Source organism: Ovis canadensis, chromosome 4 (genome assembly GCF_042477335.2).
Source record: "Ovis canadensis isolate MfBH-ARS-UI-01 breed Bighorn chromosome 4, ARS-UI_OviCan_v2, whole genome shotgun sequence".
Lineage (NCBI taxonomy): Eukaryota > Metazoa > Chordata > Mammalia > Artiodactyla > Bovidae > Ovis > Ovis canadensis.
Genome location: NC_091248.1, coordinates 128631081 through 128650712, shown reverse-complemented (window position 1 = coordinate 128650712; position 19632 = coordinate 128631081). Strand labels below are relative to the sequence as shown.

Genomic DNA, 19632 nt, shown 5'->3' with positions numbered 1-19632 from the left:
ACTGGCCGTCTCAGGGCAGAGTCGGGGCCCTTGAATGATGCCTCGGATGTTCCACAGATGGGTTGGGTGAAGGAGAGCTCCTGGCGGCTGGAAAACAGAGAGCAGAGCTGCAGGCCCGCTGGCCTCGTGGGGTTCCGGTATCTTGCTGACCCGAAGTACAGGGGACAGGAAGGAGGCAGCTGCTGAGGGGGCCTTGCTGGGGAGGGCCTGCTGGGCCGCCAGACCCTGGGTTCGGTTAGCCGCTGGTCTGCCCGCGGCTGCGGGAGGCACTGCCAGCCTGAGACACGCTGGGGTTGATCTCCGCTAGTTTGTCGACTGCGTTCATTTCTGCTCTGTGTCCTTCCACAGAGCCTCTGCGGTGAGGCTCCACGAGACGTGGGCTCTTGGCAGCGAGGGGAAGTGTGCCAACTGAACACGGCCACACTGCACTGCGATCGCCCGTCCTCCCAGTGAGACCGCAGTGGGCAGGGGCCTCCCCGTCCCCACCTTGTGGGCTTTGCGGCCCACAGCAGGCGCTTAATGAACACACATCTTGAAGGAATGAATAACACCGTTTACTGCACAGATGTAACCAGCGTCTGAGGCTGCAGCCCCAAGTACCTTACCACAGATCATTCTAATTAAACTCTTAAAAACAAGCTCTCAACTAGAAGTACAGCTGGGTTTATGACCCATGCAGAATGGCTGCAGGAGCCGAGGCCGGGGTTAAGACTACGAGTGGGCGGCTGACCGCAGGGGCTTCCGTGGTCTCACTACTTCCCTAAAGGGGGTGGGGTAGGAGGGGGCAGGATTCGGAGAGGCCACCCTGCAGAGGTCAGGAAAGACCTGGGATCTGGTGTTGGGAGACGTCTGGAGGCTGCTGGTGGAACAGGAGCTGGCCAGGGCTGGGAGGGGCCCAGCCGGCCAGTGTGGACCAGGGCGGGAAGCTGAGACCTGCCCTTGGCTGCCCTCCCCAGGGAGGGGTTTAGTGGCAGAGCAAGCTGGAGCCAGGCCAGGCCTGCCTGCCCAGGGAGTCGACCTCTCATCAGCAAGAAAGCAGGGCATCCAAGCAGGCTGGTCGTGGCCCAACGGTAGCATCTGCTCCCGGACTACATCCACGGAGGCTGCGGGGGGACTGAGCCCTGGCTGCCGCACGCACACCGGAGCTTTGCAAGCTGCCCCAGGCTGGCCTCCAGCCGCAGCCGCCCCCGTCACCCTTCTGTGCCGTGGGATATATCCAAATGGGCTCACTGGGGCCACCTGCTTCCTCACCCCAGGGCGAGACTCGGCGGGGTCGTCAGCTGGTACGGGCTGTGAAGTGGGGTAAGCTTCCTGGAGGGAAGTGCCGTGAGCAGACCTCAGGGAGGAGGGGTGACCAGTTCTGGGGCGACCAGGGCTGGAGGGAAACCCGCGGAAACTGACACCCCACCCCACTCACAGCTTCGGGGTCGCAGGCTCATGCCACTGGGCAGCTGGCCTGTCCTCTTTCAAGAGGCAGCTCTGGTCAGACCTGCACCTGGGACCTCCTCTGACCACCCCAGGGAGGTTGGCAATGGCCGCTCATCATTGGCCTGATTTTCTGTCTCATCAGCCCAAGGAGCTTGGCATCAGCTGCTCCATGGTGGGCTCTGGGGGGCGTTAGCACTGACTGTCCCCCGTGGGTGGGGGCTGGGGCATGTGTCCCCCTTCTGTCACTGTCAGAGCTAGGTGTCCCCACCTAGAGGGCGGGGGTCCACGTTCTCACCAGGTGACAGATTACAGCCACCCCTGACCCCCCACCCCTGGGCCAGGGGGCCCACCAGGCACCTGTCCCATTCAGACAGTAGTGGGGGATGGGGGGCGACGTCTAAAGGACTGTGTTACGGGGCAGGAGAAGGGAAGCTGTGCGCAGGACGGGACTGTGGGTTTGAAGGGTTGGTTCTGAGGCTGGTCCGCTTCTCCCAGGGTCTGAGAGGCACGTTAAGAGTCCATGGAGGAACTGGCTTGGGTGTGGGAGGAATGCTGGGGTGAGTCCCCACTGCCCTCCCCCAGTGCTGACTTGTGAAAGAGTCCTTGCAGCGGCAGCCTGTACACTGATAAGCTGTCAGGTGCCTAGAGGTGAGGCGCAGCAGGGTGGGCAGAGGGGTCAGGAGGGCTGGGCAAAGGGAGGGGACCCGCGCGGGGCCTGGGAGCCCGCCCCCTCCCCTGGCGGCCAGCCCAAGGACTCTCGGCTCCAGCAGGAGGCGGGCAGCCTGGCAGCAGGAGGACAGCTGGGCCCAGCCTCCTCCCAGACCAGTGCCTGGCCCGGGGGTTTTATTCCGAGCAGGGGGAGCCGCCCCATCCAGCATGCTGGCTCTCCTCCTGGGGGCGGGGTCTGTAGGAGGTCCCCCTGAGCTGAGCTTTGGCCTTGGCCACAGACGCCTGGTGGTGACCAGACCTCTCAGGACTTGGAGTGCCGGTGCCCGAGGACTTGGGGCGCCTCTGAAGGCGGGGTATCCAGGGCCTGTCTCCGGATGAGCTCCGAGTAGAGCCCGCCCTTCTTCAGGAGCTCCTCATGGGTCCCCATCTGCAGAGAGGAAGCGGGGGCAGATGGTCACCCCCGGCCCGGCCCAGAGCTCACAGCCCTCGGAGGACCAGCTCCTTGGGCTGGCCTCCACCTAAGCCAGAGCCCCTCCTGAGGACACAGCACTGTGGGTCATAGGTCGCGGCTGGCGCATCTGCACTTGTTAGCCGAGCTGGATTGTGCAAGAGCCTCTAGGTCCCTCTGTCCTCCTTACAGGGCCCGGCGCCCCTCGCCCAGTGCAGGCGGCTGGGGGGCTGTGAGCCGGGCCCCATACAGCCTCCGAGTCCCGCTGCAGACCCAGCCTTGGGGTGCTGCTCCCGCTGGGCCCCCATCAGGGTCTCCCTGGGGCCCTCCCCCAGCACTGTGCGCTTCTGGGAACTCTCCCCTGTGACACTGGGGGTCTCACTGCCGCTCTGCTCACTGCTCACCCACCCCCTTGGGAAGAAACAGGGGCCCAGAGCGGCCCGGGCTTACTGAAGGGCAAGAACTCCTGAATCCACACGGGTGCTACCACCAGACCATAACCCCTAGCCCCCAGGGTCAAGCCAGACCCTCCCACAGCTCAGCTGAGCCAGCTACCTCCCTGTGTCCATCCCAGCCCACCGACCGTGCCCCAGGGCCCTGGCCAACCTCGCAGACCCGGCCGTGGGCCATGACGACGATCTGGTGGGCCGCGCGCACGGTGCTGAGCCGGTGGGCGATGACCAGCACGGTGCGCCCGGTGCTGGCGCGGTCCAGGGCCTCCTGCACGACTCTCTCGGACTCCGAGTCCAGCGCGCTGGTCGCCTCGTCCAGGATCAGCACGGCGGGCTGCTTGATGAGCGCTCGGGCGATGGCCAGGCGCTGCTTCTGGCCGCCAGACAGGGTTGCACCCCGCTCACCTGGGGGGCACGAGGTGGGGAGAGGGCAGGCGTGACGCCTGGCAGCACCCCGACCCCTCACCCCTGTGCACACAGCGGGGCGCAGTGACACCCTAGTAGGCCAGGCTCCAACCTGCACCAGGGTAGAGCTCGGAGCTGCGACAGGCCCCGGCCCACCTGCCCCGGCCCTGAAGCTCTAGCCACCTTCTCCTGGCCTCCTGGGTCTCTGTTGGACCCAGACGTGGCTCCTGGATTGGGGGTGGCAGAATGGCGGGAGTCCACCCTACCCCCGGACATTCTGGGAAGACCACATGTGGGGTCCAAAATGCCCACAGAGAACAGCAAAGGTGGCAGGCTTAGTGCCAAGAAGAGCCTCCAGGTGACGACAGTCAGAGCAGGAGCCGGAGGGACAGGGAGGGCCGGCTCCTTCAGGCAGGGCAGCGTCCAAGGAGCAGAGTCTCAGCAGCAAGAAACACGGACCTCGAAGGAGGGCTGCACGATGGGGCAGGCTAAGCTCAGCAGACCGAGGCCTAACTGTGTCAGTCACTCAGTCCTGTCCAACTCTGTGACCCTGTGGACTGTAGCCCACCAGGGCCCTCTGTCCATGGGATTCTCCAGGCAAGAATACTGGAGCGGGTAGCCTTTCCCTTCTCCAGCAGATCTTCCCGGCCCAGGGATCAAACCTGGGCCTCCTGCATTGCAGGCGGATTCTTTACCATCTGAGCCACCCGGGAAGCCCTGACCTAAGTGTCAAGAAGGTTGAGAGGGACTTCCCCAGTGGCCCAGGGGTTACGACTCTGTGCTTCCACTGCAGGGCACCCTGGCTGGATCACTGGTCAGAGAACTAAAGTCCTGCATGAAGCAAGGTGTGGCCAAAAAAAGAGACTTGAGAACTCTGGATATGCCTGCACCATGAGAGGACTTCCCAGGTGGCACAGTTGTAAAGAATCCACATGCCAATTCAGGAGATGCAGGAGACCTGGGTTTAATCCCTGGGTGGGGAAGATCACCTGGAGGGAGGACATGGCAACCCACTCCAGTATTCTTGCCTGGAGTATCCCATGGACAAAGGAGCCTGGCAGGCTACAGTCCACAGAGTCACAAAGAGTCGGACATGTCCAGGACCATGAGACATGCTGGAATATTCTGCAACAGAGCCAAGATAACGGACACGAGCCCAAAGGTTGAAGAAAGGGCCTCTGAGAGGAACACGTGAAGCCGCAAGAGTCAATATGAAGATTCTCATGTGATGCTGCAACGTTCTAACGTTCTAGAACCACCAGAGCCCTCTTCTGGGTAAGTCAGAACAGAGATTTGCCCAACCAAACCCATCCCTATGGATAGCAAGAGTGGAAACACCTTTCATTCAAGGATAAAAGCCAGAGAGAGAAAGAGATCAATACCCTGAGCTTCTGGTCAGGTCTCGGGAGCTGACGTGGTGAGCTCTGAAGAGTCCCCACGGCGCGGATCACGTGTGTCCCCATCATGCTCCTTTCCCTGCAGCCGGCGTGTGCCTGAACCACCCGGCATGGACTCTGTCCCCGGAAAGCCGCCTCTGTCCCGAGGCCACAGTCCCGGTCTGGTATCCCCTGAGGCCATGACCGTGTTCCTGCCCCACCGCGCCCCAGCCCACGTGGGCCCCCAGGCCCGTGTGGGGCGCCGTGCCTGAACTCACCCACGATGGTGTCGTAGCCCTCTGGGAAGCTGATGATGAACTCGTGTGCGTTGGCTTCCCGGGCGGCTGCGTAAACCTCTTCGTCGGAGGCGTCTACCTTCCCGAAACGAATGTTCTCCATGATTGTGGTTCCAAACAGGACGGGCTCCTGGGGATGGGAGGTGGGGGGAACCACAGGCAACATCTTGATTCTGCCCCGAACCCCTGAGGGGTGTAATCAGGAGAGTTCTGGCCACAACAGGACCTCGTGGAGGGCAGGTGGGGAGGTTCAGAGTTACTGGTCAGAGAGAGACCCATCAGAGTGGGGAGAGGCTGAGCTCACTGCAGGACACGGGGTCCCTTGGGAAGGGGCAAGGGAAGGCGGCTAGGAGAGCAAGACCAGCTGGCCGGGCAGGGCAACCTGCTTTGGGGTGACTGGAAAGGAAGATTTTATTATTACAATTTGACCTTCTGGATGCCACGGGCTGTCAGGGATCCTAAAATGGCCGCCCCGTGCGATCTCTTAAATTGAGGGACAAAGTCCGAAGGCAGAGCAGCAGCGGTTGGGACCCTGGTGAATGAACACCAGGACCAGTGAAGACAGCCCACCTGCCCCCACCCCCTCAAGGGCCGCAGGACTGGGAAGCAAGCTTCACCTGGCTGATGAAGCCAATGACCTGGCCCCGGAGCCAGGAAGGGTCGAGGGTGCGCAGGTCCTGCCCATCCAGCGTCACCATGCCCGCCGTGGGGTCGTAGAAGCGCTCGAGCAGAGAGGCCACGGTGGTCTTTCCTGGGGGCCGGGGAGGGGAGCGGGGCATGGGTTTCCAGAGCATGTTCCGGGAGAGCGGGGCCCCTCCTGCCACACTGGGCGGTTCCAGGGGGCGGAGCTGCAGGTGGGGGGTGGTGGTGGGCCTCTCTTACCTCCCCCGGACTGGCCCACCAGGGCCACGATCTTGCCTGGGGGCAGCGTGAGGCTGAAGTCTCTGAGCACAGGGAAGCCGGGGCGGCAGGGGTAGCTGGCGGGAGGCGAGAGATCCTCAGGTCGCAGGTTCTCGGACCCTTGTCGCCCTGGTCCCTCCTGAACTCTCAAGTCTCCCTGAGCCCCGGAGGGGGGCTTATTCAGAGGGCCACACCGTCCCACGGGTCCCCAGACCTCCCCCTCCCCTGCCCTCAGCCTGGAAAGGAGAGGAGGCGGCTGACACCAACCTGAAGGAGACGTTGTGAAAGGCGATGGAGCCGCGCAGGCGCTCCCGGGGCAGGCTGCAGCCCCCGCTGAGTGGGATGCCGGGGCTCAGGGTCATGTACTCAAAGACACGGGCGCCTGCGCTGAGCCCCCGCACCACCTGGGGAGGGGTTTGAGTCTGGGGTGAGGGAGGCCTGGGTCTGAGGGAAGGGGCAGCGTCTCCTGGGCTCCCCCACCCAGGGGGGAAGGGCTCATGGTGTCCCCTTCCCTGGATGCCCATGCAAGCATGCAAGTGGGTGGCTGTGGGACTCCAGCCCAGATTCCAGGCCCGCACCCCCAGACCCTTCTCTGTAGCTCACCTGACCGAACAGGATGGAGAGGTTGGCCATGGACCTGCAAGGAGAAGACGTGGGCTGAAAGCGGGCAACAGCAAGAGGCTGAGAGAAGGCGGCCTGGAGGCGGAGGGGCAGGTTTGAGGGGGCGGGCGTGCTGAGTGAGGGGGGGAACCGGGCAGCCTAAGGCCAAACCGAGAGGCTTCTCCCGAAACCTGGGGCCTTGGCAACCCTGGGCAGACCACCCAGTCCTGGGACAAGTCGCTCCTCCCTTCAGAACCTCGTTCTCTCCTGGCCCGGAGGGGGCTGACAGCTGAGGACTCCCTGAGGGCCAGGCTCCAGGGAGGAAACGGCCGGGAAGGTGGGTGGTGGGCAGGGGCTTGGGCTTCAGGCTGCCCGAAGCCTGCAGGGTGAGGCCCACCCAGGCATTGGGATCTAGGGCTGTCCACGCCCGGGGAAGCAAGGTCTAATCAAGTGGAAAAAAGGATGTTACTCCTTCCACAGGCAGAAGGAAACAGAAGACACTGGACCGCAGGTCAGGGGGTGGCTGGGGGACCCCAAGAGAAAATTCCCTGAAGATGTTATCTCATTGCAGCTGCACCCAGACAGTGGGCGGCTGCCTCTGTCACACGGGGCTGGAGGTGGGTGAGTCACCGCTCCTTAGTCACAGTGCCAGGCTGGCCTGGCCACCCGTGACTGTGTGTCTGCCATGGTGTGTGCGGGTTTTTCTAGAAGCAAGACTGCCTCCCCAGGGTCATACTTGTCCCAGCACCCAGGTGGGGGCTGTGGGTGGAGGGGACGGGGCTCAGAGCGCTTGCTGGAGGGGGCGAGAGGCACGGAGAGGAGCCGGGACGGGGTGCTCTCGGCCAATGTCGGGAGAGCACTGTCCACCAGAGACCTGGAAGCCACTAGGGCCTGGCGGGGCTGCCATGCGACCACTGAAAGCCAGCTGCGCGTGACCCTGCTCGCGGGGATGGTGCGAGAGGCAGGCCTCGCCCTCCCTGGGGGCCCCACGGGGCAGAGAGGTGGCTGGGCCCTTCCGAGGGGGACCTAGACCCGGACGCCTGGCCGTGACCCTGGTCCATCTGGGCACCTCCCCGTCCCTTCCAGGACCCCAGGGCCACCACTGAGAACCCCTCAGGTGGGGTCCAAAGATTGAGGCTGCTTGAACTCCGGGCAGGCCTGCCTCCCTGCCTCCCCCTGGGCTAGACCCCAGGAGGAAACAACAACTTCTTTACTGAACACCCAGTTCCTCCAAGGTGGGTGGTGAAGGCTTTCCATGTGGTATATGTGTGTGTGTGTTAGTCACTCAGACGTGTGGTGAAGGCTCTCCATGTGGTATATATGTGTGTGTGTGTGTTAGTCACTCAGTTGTGTCTGACTCTTTGTGACCCCAAGGACTGTACCCCACCAGGCTCCTCCATCCATGGGATTTCCCAGGCAAGAGTACTGGAGTGGGTTGTCATTTCCTTCTCCAGTGGAGTCTTCCTGTGGGATCGAACCTGCATCTCCCACATTGCGGGCAGACGCTTTGCCGCCTGAGCCCCCAGGGAAGCCCCCTGTCCTTGGCGAGGGGCCCCCAAATGGCTGGGCCAAGGGCCCAGTGAGTGGCCCCACCTAGCAGCCTGTGAGCGGCTTTCCTGAGTCTGTAACGGTAGTCTGCTAGCCTGCCAGGCTGTGCAGCTAGGGCCTGGCGGGGAGGGAAGGAGCAGGTCTGTGCCCAGGCCACAGCGCGAGGGGGCCCAGCGGAAGGCGAGTCCGAGGGAGGAAGACTGACCCCATGCAGGGAGCCGGGGGGGGGTCCATACAGGTCAGCACCACGGGAGGGGCAGCCGGGGGAGGCCCGAGTTCCGACTCTGGAACCCTCAGACCTGTGTCCCAAGGCCACGGGGGAGGAGGGGGGTGCCCAGGCCCAGAGAGGGTGTGAAGGGGCCCGACTAGGCAGCACTGAGCAGAAATGGGCGGATCCTGGTCTTTGTGGGACACTGGCCTGGGGCTGGAAAAGGTGGACTCTGTCTACCTGCCCTGCCTTGGGGTGAGCGCCCTCTGCCCCGAATGGTAACAAGGCTAATGGTGAAGGACTCTGGAAGAAACGGCCCCCATGCTCGTGGGGGTGAGACCCGGAGCAGAGCAAGACGCAAGGACCGAGGGAATAGGGGTGAGGCGGGGGGACCCAGGGGGGCGTCGGGGCTGATGCTGTTTTCTCCACACAGTTGGTGGTAACACGGGTCTTCACTCTGCAGTTACTTGTTATTCCACATTTGCTCTATTTATCTAGCGTCTATTTACACTGTATGTGTTTTGGTGTATATGGTGCATGAGGGAGAAGACAAAGCGAGGGGAAGTGGAATCAGTGGAAGGAGCTGCCAGGAACTCAGCTTGGAAGGGGCAGGGGAGGGAAGGAGGCCGCCCGCCCTGGGTCCTCTCATGGCAGAGCTGGTGGGGACAGAGGGCCAGCGGAGCCACGGACATGGCGAGCCAGCTTGGTGGGACATGCAGGGGAAGGTCAGGCAGAGGGCGGGAGGCCAGCTCTTAGAGAGTGCATCAAAGATGGCCTATTGTACTTGGACTCTTAAAGAAAGAAAGTGAAGTCGCTCAGTCACGTCCCGCTCTTTGGAGACCCCCATGGACTGTAGCCTGCCAGGCTTCTCTGTCCATGGAATTTCCCAGGCAAGGATACTGGAGGGGGTTGCCATTTCCTCCGCCAGGGGATCTTCCCCACCCAGGGATCGAACCCAGGTCTCCCGCACTGCAGGCAGACCCTTGACTGTCTGAGCCACCAGGGAAGACCACACAGAGTCTTACTCAGCCTTAAAAGGGAAGGCAGTTCTGACACCTGGCCCAAAGTGGATGAACCTGGGAGAAGTTGCGCTCACAGAAAGATGCCCTCACCAGGGACAGACCCCGTATGAGCCCACCTACACGAGGACCTGAAGCGGACAGACTCACAGAGATAGACAGCAGGACGGGGTCGCCGGGGGCTGGCGGGGGGTGGGGGGGTGGGGGTGGGTGGGGGGGTCGTCTAGGGACAGCATTTCGGTTTTGCAAAGTGAAGACGTTCTGAGGACGGATGTTGGTGATGGTCACCCAACATGAGCGTTATGTGGCGCTCGCTAGTGAACTGAACTTAAATACGTTAAGACGGTAAATTCTGTTACGTGCATTTTATCAAAATTAAACAAAAACGGCTTATCAAGCAAACTTTTGAGTTGCTGGGAAGTTGAAGCTGACAGCTGTGTTTCTGAGGGTACAGTGAATGAGGTTGAGGGGAGCCCTGAGTGGGCACTGCTGGGAGGCAGGGGGCCCCCTCCCCAGACCTGCACTTTGCTGGGGGAGCTGGTCACCGTACCCACAGCAGACTGGTGCCCCCTGCCCCAGCTGGGCCCCTCGGGAAGAGAACGGCCCACACTCACCTCTGCACAGTCTGGGAGGCCACCAGGAAGGACATGAGGTCTCCCCCCGTCAGCTGCTGCCCAGCCACGAGGGAGCCCCCAACAAACAGGGTGCCCAAGACCATGCCTGTGAGGGGCGAGGAGAGGTGGTCAGGGAGGAGGGCGGGGGCAGAGCCTGGCCCCTGTGCTGGTCCTAGCACCGGTCCCTGCCATGCTCCCCGAATGGCGTTCCGGCAAGTCACGCGAACGGTCTCTGCCTTAGTTCCTCCTTTGGCGATGAGAGGGTTGGGGGCACCTCACTGCTTCCTCCGCAGCAGCCCTGCCCATGGCTCAGATGTGGCCCTGGGCCTGTGTGCCCACTCCCTGCCTGAGCTGGCAGCCTTCTCCCCTCGTTAGCAGATCAGCTTCCCAGCACTGGGGTGACACTGGCCGCCAAGCAGGCAGAGGGCTGCCCTGGCTCTTCTGAGCTCACCCCGAGTTGCGCCCATACTCCCCCGGGGGCCCCTGCTCACGCACAGTTGAAGGCGATGTTGGAGAGCCCCTGGAACAAGGCGATCCCTCTGCCCAGCTCCTCCGCCTTACAGCGGGACCCCTCCAGCTCTGCTCCGTAGCGTCTGGGGATAGAGGCCAAGCCCGGCCCTCAGGAAGCTGGCAAGGTGGGGCCCAGGGCAGATGGAGGGGCCTTTGGGGAGCATCCCCCAGCTCTGCGCTCTGCCCCCACTCAGGACTCACTCCTCCTCCCGCTGCTCCATGGCGAAGGCTCGCACAGTCCGCACGTTGCCCAGGGCCTCATCTGCCACACCCGTTGCCCTGGCGACCTGCGAGGGACCCAGGAGTTAGGAAGCCAGGATGCAGACGGGGAGGGTGACCGAGGAGCACAGGGCGCAGAGGAGGGGAGTGCAGGGGGGGGCGGGCGGGAATTCCGATACCTGCTCCTGACACTGGCGAGACAGTTTTCTGAGAGCTGAGCCCATCAGGGTGCCAACTCCCATCAGGGCAGGTGTGGCCACCATCAGCAGCAGCGTGAGGCGTGTGGAGAGCATGGACAGGGACACCAGGCAGCCGGCCACCTGCGTACAGCTCCGCAACCCCTGGGCAGTGGACAGGAAGCCTGTGAGGTGTCAGCAATAGGACGTGGGACTCACCAAGCATCGCATGGCTAGAGCCAGCTCCCCACTCCACTCACAGGGTAAGGCCACAGGTCTGACCCCCGGGAGGCCACTGGTCACAGACTGTAGCCCTCTCCTGACCAGCAGGGGTGAGAAACTACGGACCAAGGCCGCCTCCTCCTTCTAATGCCACTGCCCTCTTCTGCTCCAGAAACTGAACCAAAAAGGGACCGCCTGGAGACGCCGCCCAGGGCCTGCTGGGGGGTCAGTGACAACATGGGGAGCAGGGGATGGAGAGAGGACATCAGGAATTCAGCAGAGCTGTCGCTGGCTCTCCTGCCAGTGGGCCAGGCACGCCGGGGCCAGGCCATGACGATGCTCTTGGCAAGCTTCCGGGGGAGGTCAGATTTCACCTCAGGAGAGAAAGAGCCTATCCTGACCTTAGACACACGGCTGTGGCACCTCCCACCTGTGAACGTCCCTGTACCCTCACCCACATCCTCACCAGAGGGCAGGCCTCTTGCTTTGGTGTGAGCTGGGGGCGAGGAGACCCAAGAGTGGGGCAGGGCTGGCCTGCAAGAGTGTGTGCAAATGTGTGTGACTCTAACAGTGCCCCAGGTCAGGTCCCCTCCACCTGGGGCACTGACCTGGGAGATGACGAGTTTGAAGGAGGATTTAAACTCCTGCACGTCCGTCGTCAGTCGGCTCACCAGCTGCCCTGTCTTCTTAGCATCGAAGAACTCGATGTCTTGGCTGGTGGCGGCCGCAGATGGAGGGAAGGAGGGAGACATGCCCTCAGGACGAGGCCCCGCCCCAGACACGTCCCCAGGCCACAGGGCCCCACCCCCTACCGGAGCAGGTTGCAGAAAAGCGCCCTCCGCAGGTCCACGGCCATGCGCTCGCCGATGCGCGACAGCAGCACCAGGTACCCGAAGGTCAGCAGGCCCTGCGAGACAGGCCCGGCTCTCAGGGGAGCCCGGGGCTCCTCGGGGGAGTGGTGGGCCCCCCAGCCCTCCCTCCTGTGGTACCTGGAGGCCGTAGAGGAGGAGCAGGTGGGTGCTGAGGCTCCGGGACTCCTTCAGGAAGCTGCCCACGTGGTCCCTCGTGTACTTAGCCACAATCTCCACCAGCTGCCCCAGGAGCAGGGGGATCTGCACGTTCACCAAGGCTGCGCCCAGGGCCAGCTTGGGGGCGGGGGCAGCCGGTCAGAGGGGGACCACCTCTACCCCGTTCCTGAACCTTCCTCTCTCACTGCTGCCCCTTGCTGTGGGGGTTCCTGTGTCTCTCAGAGAGGAAAACCCGGCCGCCAGCCCCTGGGGACCCTTGGACCCTGTCCCCCAGCCACCCTGTGCAGGTCCTCCAAGGGACCCTCGGCCATGTCCCCATGCCAGCGGCTCCAGGTCTCCTCTGAGACTCAGGCGGGCAGGAAAGCTGTCTCCGCGCAGCCCTGGCTGGGGGCTTCTGCAAACGGGGGCTGTATCCTTCCCTTCCCTGGTGTTGGTCGGGGGGGCGGGAGAAGACCTCACCACAACGGCTGCCCCCAGGACCAGCAGGTGGGGGCGCAGAAACTGCCAGAAGAGCGTCCAGTTAAAGCGGGGCTCCAGGACACGGGGTCTGGAGCGGGCCGGGGGGGCCTCTTCTGGCTCACACAGTGCCACAAGGCCGAGGCGGGAGCACTTACTCAGAACCAGGGGGCCCAGGAGGATTCCCCCGACCCAGTGCCAGGCAGAGGGGCTCCGGATGGGAGCCGGGGGTGCTCGAGGGAGGCGGGCCCGGAGCTGTGAGCGCAGCCGGGCCACGGCCCCGAGGAGGCAGGCGCTGGGGCGGCCATCGGAGGACCTGCAGAGAGAATGTCAATGACGGCTCACGGGCCTGGCTGGCCTTCAGCTGAGCAGTGCGGCGCCCGGCTCTCGGCCTTTGGCTCAGCACTCTGGGGGACAGAGGCTTCTCTGTGACAGCTCTCCCTGGCCATCTCAGGGTGGCTCTTAGGCAAACTCCATTTCTGAGACAAACATACCCAGTGGAAAGTCATCAAGTCTCAAAGGTGTTTGCCCCCAGCTCGTCTTTGGGATGGCTGGCCCTAATCAGCGACCACCTCCAAACCCTGCTCTTTCAGAAGAATGACGGGTCATCAGAGCTGGATGGTGCTCCCCTTACAGACAAGCAGCAGAACTGGGACAAGGTGGGAGTCCTGCTGTCTGACTCCAGAATCCAGGCTCAGGACTGAGTGTGATGAGCTCACAGTTACACGTGGTGTGACCAGGAGTGATCCCAAGACTCTGCCCACTGGTCGGAAGCTTATTATACCCCATCACCCTGTTCCCTCCTGGGCCTTGGCTAACGTGACAGACAAGGCATGGAAGAAAAGGGTGACGATAAAATCCAAGTAACTTGTATCTCGTCATCTCACACAGGCCAAGATCCCCTATCCTGCAGTTTCGGTATCTGTAGATGGCAATGCAGGGGGACCAGCCTACTGTGCACCGCGCTCTGCTCCAAGGTCCAGGGAGCAAGAGGCCAACAGGACAGACCACGTAACGGTCCTCGTGGTGGTTAAGCTTTAGCATGGGTGTATGGACATACATGCCCTGATGCTGGGAAAGATTGAAGGCAGAAGGAGAAGAGGGCAGCAGAGGATGAGATGGTTAGATAGCAACACCGACTCAATGGATGTGAACTTGAGCAAACCCCAGGAGATGGTGAAGGACACGCGAGGCTGGCATGCTGCAGTCCAAGGGATGGCAAAGAGTTGGACATGACTTAGTGACTGAACAACAACAATGTATAGGGCGGGGGTGGGGGGGGGGACACAAAAATAGCTAACGACAAAGCTTGCTGAGGGTGGGGAGTGGGGGACCCATTACTGTCCCTTTAAAACATGTGGACTTGAGAGGGCAAGGAAGACCATAATCATAATTGCATTTTAAAGATCCTTGCAGAGAGGAGTGAGCTGGAGAAGGACAGGAGCAGCTATAGGGAGGCCTGTTAGAAATATCTGTTACCTGGTCAAGAGTAGATGGGAGGATGATCAAAGATGCAAATAAGATTACTGATGGGGAGAGGCTTTTAAAAAACAAATGGATGGGAGGGTTTTCCTTTATGACAATGGTTTTTCCTATTTCCAGACCCTCCTAACTACACACTCAGTCTCATCCTTCCCTGTTTCAATGAAGCCTGCCTGCGCTTCTTGCCACCTCGATGTGACATCTCCCCCCACCCCATCCACCTGCCTGTTTTCCACCGCATATTTCATATCTATCCAAAATATAAATGGAAAAATATATAAACAGAGAAGCTCACTGTCCTGCTCTCTGTAAATACCCCACTTCCCCATCAGACTATATATATTCCTTGATGGCAGGAAGTAAGATCTTATTCACCACTGTATCCCCAGAACACTTAGCAGAGCTCTGGTACAAAACAGAGTTCAGCAAATGGTTATGTTTGTTGAGTGCATGCCCTCATCAGAAATGCAGAAGAATCTGACAAAATCAACCCTGAATATTCATTGGAAGGACTGATGCTGAAGCTCCAATACTTTGGCCACCTGATGTGAAGAGCTGACTCACTGGAAAAGACCCTGATGCTGGGAAAGATTGAAGGCAGGAGGAGAAGGGGACAACAGAGGATGAGATAGTTGGACAGCATTATTGACTCAATGGACATGAGTTAGAGCAAACCCTAGGAAATGGTAAAGAACTGGAAAGCCTGGCATGCTGCAGGCCATGGGGTCACAAAGAGTTGGACATGACTTAGTGACTGACCAACAAGTAACCTGATTCACTGCTGCAATGTTTGTAAAGATTTAGACTTACTATAGACAATAGTACAAAATATATTTTACTTTACAACTGAGCACAGTGAACGTATGTATGTTGCAGAAAATTGAAATGCTTCACAAAACAATACTTTCCTTAGTTTTTTTATTTTTTTGGGCCTCAAGGTTTGCAGGATCTTTGTTCCTCCACTAGGGATCAAATATGAGCCCTGGCAGTGAGCCCAAGTTCTAACCACTGAATCGCCAGGCAAGTCCCTCCCTAATTTGTTTCTTAAACGTGTATTATGTTATATTCACTTTCTTTAAAATTTAATTCATTTACGGCTGTACTGGGTCTTCGCTGGTGCACTAGGGCTCTCCTTAGTTGTGGTGAGCAGGGGCTACTCTGTGTTGCCCTGGGGCTCCTCATTGTGGTGGCTTCTCTTCCTGCAAAGCACAGGCTCTAGGTGTGTGGGCTTAGAAGTTGTGGCATGCTGGCTAGGCCCTCGAGTGCGGACTCAGCAGTTGTGGCCCACAGGCACAGGTGCTCTGAGGCACATGGAATCCTCCCGCACCAGGGATCAAACCTGGATCTCCTGCATTGACAGGTGGATTCCCATCCACTGTACCACCAGGGAAGTCCTATATCCCTTCTAAAGGGTCCAGACTCACTAAATTCACTTTCTGATCTATTGTGTTGTGACTTGCAGGTCTGAAAAACACTGCACTATGAACACACAAATCCCAGCACACAATTTGATGTCTTTCCTGGGGTTGTGCTCTCGTTTAAATAACATCAACACCCTTACTCTTTTCCTAAGGACTGTATTCAAGCCTTTTAGTAATTTACCATGGCCACTTTCCAGCTTTTCTCATCTTCTCCAAACTAAGGTCTAAGCAGTGCTTGGTCACTGCCCAAAACTGGCAATTACTTCCCAGCACCAGTACTTCTAAGCTGCAGCTCCGCCCCTCTTGCCCTCCATCAGTCAAATGTGCTTCCTGAAGGACACAAGTCCACATCCACCCGACCCTGTGATCTGCTGCCTGCCTGGCTCTTGGGTTTTCACTCTAGGATTAGAAAGGAATCAGTTGCTTCTCGTAAAGCTTTTACAACGGAGTCCCAGTCTCTGGGTCCTTTTCGTTCCCCATTTGTGTTTTTCTCTCTTGGGACCAACGTGTGCAGAGCGAATGAACACCAACATATACATACTCTTCTATCTCTGCTGAAAGTATACAGATTTAGGAACCATTTTTGTTCAATTCACACTGAGTCTGGGGAACAACCATACAAAATGTCTCTGGACACTTAATTTTTGTCCACATCTCCAGACCAATTCCAAGAATGAGGACTGAGGCCAGAAAGGGGGGGCCTGATGAAAGGGAAAAAGTTGGCTTAAAACTCAACATTCAGAAAACTAAGCCCATGGCATCCACTACCATCACTTCATGGCAAATAGATGGGGAAACAGTGACAGACTTTATTTTGGGGGGCTCCAAAATCACTGCAGATGGTGACTGCAGCCATGAAATTAAATGACACTTGCTCCTTGGAAGAAAAGTTATGACCAACCTAGACAGCATATTAAAAAGCAGAGACATTACTTTGCCAGTAAAAGTCCGTCTAGCCAAGGCTATGGTTTTTCCAGTGGTCATGTATGGATGTGAGAGTTGAACTGTAAAGAAAGCTGAGCACCGAAGAACTGATGCTTTTGAACTGTGGTTTTGGAGAAGACACTTGAGAGTCCCTTGGACTGCAAGGAGATCCAACCAGACCATCCTAAAGGAAATCAGTCCTGAATATTCACTGGAAGGACTGATGCTGATGCTGAAACTCCAACACTTTGGCCACCTAATGCGAAGAACTGACTCATTTGAAAAAACCCTGATGCTGGGAAGGATTGAAGGCAGGGGAGAAGAGGACGACAGAGGATGAGATGGCTGGATGGCATCACCGACTCGATGGACATGAGTTTGAGTAAGCTCCGGGAGTTGGTGATGGACAGGGAGGCCTGGCGTGCAGCAGTCCCTGGGGTCGCAAAGAGTCAGACAGGCTGAGCGACTGAACTGAACCGAAATGACACCTGTGCAGCACGGCGCCCCCTGGTGGGGAGAGCACACCCAGCGTGGTCCCCGACCCAGAGCGCCCCCCTCCGTCCAGCCTTCGCGCGGACACAGACGCGCCGAGCCTCCTGCCGGCACCTGGCCGTCATGGGAACGACAGTCGACCCCCGGGCCAGGACGGCCTACAGCTCCCAGCAGACCTTGCGAGAGCCCGGGACTCCATCTCCCGGCGGGCCCCACGCCCTTCAGGCGGGTCAGTATCCCACGCTCCCAGTTAGGTTTCGTCCCTTTTTACCTGACAGCCGAGAATGTCTGGAAGCGGAGGGGTAGCAACGGCTTGCCTGGGACGGGGCCACCCCGAATCCCGACTCGAAACAAGTGCACCAGCATGATGTGGGTAGAACCGGACCAGCCGGCAACAGCGGCTTCACCCTGATCCCATTGAGGGCTCCATGTTGGCTCTAGCCCGCATCCCGACAACCCCCGCGCGACGCGGCGCTGATTGGCGGAAAGAAGCATCAATTTCATTGCAAGCTGTGATTGGAGGAAACCTCATTCGCGCCTCAACGATGATTGGAGAGAGCCGCCTGTGGCCCGTCCCCCTCTCGTCCAGTTCTGGGCGGGGCCGAGCCGGAAGCGGCAATGTTTTCCGCCCGCCTCAGGGGTCGGCTCTGAGGTGACGTCCTGAGGGCGTGCCGAGTGCGCTCCCCCGCCCCGCCGGGTATCCATAGTAACGCGTCAGTCGCCGACCGCGAGGTCAGTCTCTTACGCGTGCTCTCAGAGCATTCCAGGTGACCCGAAATCTCCGGGGAGTGTAGAACGCTGGTTCTGGGAGACCAAGGGACAAAAATCGTTGGGAGTTATTTTTTTTTTTTCCCCAAAATACGTGCACGTGCCTTTCCATCCACCCCGCTCCCCTAGGCGAGTCAGAGCTCCGGGGACAACGTGTGTGCTTGCTTAGTCGCTTCAGGCGTGTCCGAGTCTTCGCGACTCTACGGACTGCAGCCCGCCAGGCTACTCTGTCCATGGGATTCTCCAGGCAAGAACACTGGAGTGGGTCGCCGTGCCCTTCTCCGGGGATCTTCCCGACCCAGGGATCGAACCTGCATCTGTCTCCTGCATTGGCAGGCAGATTCTTTACCACTAGCTCGCCACCCGCTATGGCCACCACATATATTTGGGGAAAAACTCCCCTGGTGATTCTGACATGCTCGCGCTACACAATAGTTTAGAACCACTGGCGCGACTCCAGATCCGTCTCCCTGATAGATACCTTCCTACCGAAGTCAGGCTAGCTTGCCTGTAGCTGCCACCGCACAGCTCTTACACCTGCAATTTCTCGATTATTTCTTCCGTGTAATTATTTGCTTGCATAGCCACCTCCCTACCAGGCTGTGACTGCCTCTTGGATAGTGGCTCTGTCACGGGTCCCCTCTTTCCCTTCTCCACGCCTGGCAAGGAAAAGTGCCCTTTATAATAACTTGAATTGGGCTGGTGGTAGGGAGGCTGTCCATTGATGAATCTGGAGTGAAACTGGGGAGGAAAATGTGCCAGGATTAGTTTGAAGTTCGGCTGGGTGCAGAGGGTGTCTGAGAGGATCCTAAATTGCATATGGTGGAAAACTGGGGTGAGTGAGGTTGGGGAGAGACCAGAGGAAACCCCACAGAACCCATTTGGGCAGACATCTCAGAGAGATCGTGGGAATTTCTTGGCCCCTCTGCAGTGTGAGGTTCCATTTGGGGACACCCGAAGTCTTGTTTTCATAGCTCTGCCTCCTGCTCTGGGATAAAACTCTGCAAGTCCTGAGCTATTATGACACTTCCCCTCCCAGGAAAGAAGCACAGGTTCCTCCTCCACGTTCCTCCAGAAGGCAATCTGGAATGCACTCTGTTTCTCTCTCTCTCCATTTCCTGGACTGGTCCTTACATCAACCCTTGGGCCTAAGCCCTGGGGGCCCTAACACCCAGGTGATTGAGTCAGCACCGCAGGAATGGGCTTCAGTAGGAAACCTAATGATTCAGGATCTCAAGAATGGCGTTGGACAAGCCACCAAACCAGCTGTCTGGGCCTCCGCCCCCTCTTGAGGTGGCAACAAGGAACTCAGCTCAGTCACAAGGCACCCAAATTACCTGCCCTTGCAAATTCCAGACCTTCAGCTGCCCTCTGCTGGGTCAGCCCTGATGCTTCTCAGGGGGGCCCCCGAAACTGGGTCAGAACTTGGAAAGGGTTTCAAGAGGATGAATCAGTGAACATAATGGAGCTTCAAGAACCGCGCTTTCCTACTGTAAAAGCTCATATCCAAAAGAACCCCCTCTCCTCTCTTCATTTCTCTCCTGTTCTGTTTCTTCCGACCCAACTGCCAAGTCAGTCTCCCCTTTTCCCTTCTTTAGTACCATCATAACAACAAAACATGCACACGCTTTTCTTTTCTTTTTGGTTTCAAAGTGTTTCTCTGTTGATCACTCTGTGTGTATGTATGTAGGGAGGAGAGAGAAGTTTTGTTTTGTTTTGAGATTAGGTTTTAAGAAACCAAAGATGTACAGTATTGTCCTGGCCCCATGGCTCTAGCATCTTCAATAGGGTTCTTTTCGCCTTTACTTTGGCTGGTGCTCTCTAGCCTCACCTTTAAATCCCCTGGAGGTCTGAAGGTGGGACTGTGGGGATCTCCTTCCGTCCTCTGCAGCTCCTGCCCGGCCAGGTGTGGAGGTGGAGCCGTAAGAGGTTTGGCCACAGGTTGCCCTGGAAGGGGTGCGAGTGGTCGGG

General features: G+C 59.1%; 1 protein-coding gene across 1 annotated transcript; it reads right to left on the bottom strand.

The window, feature by feature from the left end:
* Positions 1-532: 532 nt before the first annotated feature.
* On the bottom strand, positions 533-17352 carry ABCB8 (ATP binding cassette subfamily B member 8). Its single transcript, XM_069588717.1, has 16 exons — positions 17165-17352; positions 12578-12890; positions 12080-12235; positions 11903-11997; positions 11699-11804; positions 10872-11033; positions 10675-10760; positions 10459-10556; positions 9964-10069; positions 6578-6611; positions 6242-6378; positions 5957-6051; positions 5692-5825; positions 5057-5204; positions 3152-3402; positions 533-2524 (listed from the first exon to the last, which is right to left on the bottom strand). Exons 1-16 carry the CDS (start codon positions 17257-17259, stop codon positions 2399-2401), a joined length of 2142 nt encoding a protein of 713 aa, XP_069444818.1. The 5' UTR covers positions 17260-17352; the 3' UTR covers positions 533-2398.
* Between the last annotated feature and the right edge of the window lie 2280 nt (positions 17353-19632).

What these genes read in the sequence shown, in the direction of transcription:
- ABCB8 (XM_069588717.1), bottom strand. Translation starts at nt 17,259, where the DNA reads ATGCTGGTGCACTTGTTTCGAGTCGGGATTCGGGGTGGCCCCGTCCCA. An exon ending in ATGGAGCAGCGGGAGGAGGA is followed by an intron (nt 10,557 to 10,674) that starts GTGAGTCCTGAG and finishes CTCTATCCCCAG; the next exon opens with ACGCTACGGAGCAGAGCTGG. An exon ending in TCATTGGCTTCATCAGCCAG is followed by an intron (nt 5,205 to 5,691) that starts GTGAAGCTTGCT and finishes TCCCATCCCCAG; the next exon opens with GAGCCCGTCCTGTTTGGAAC.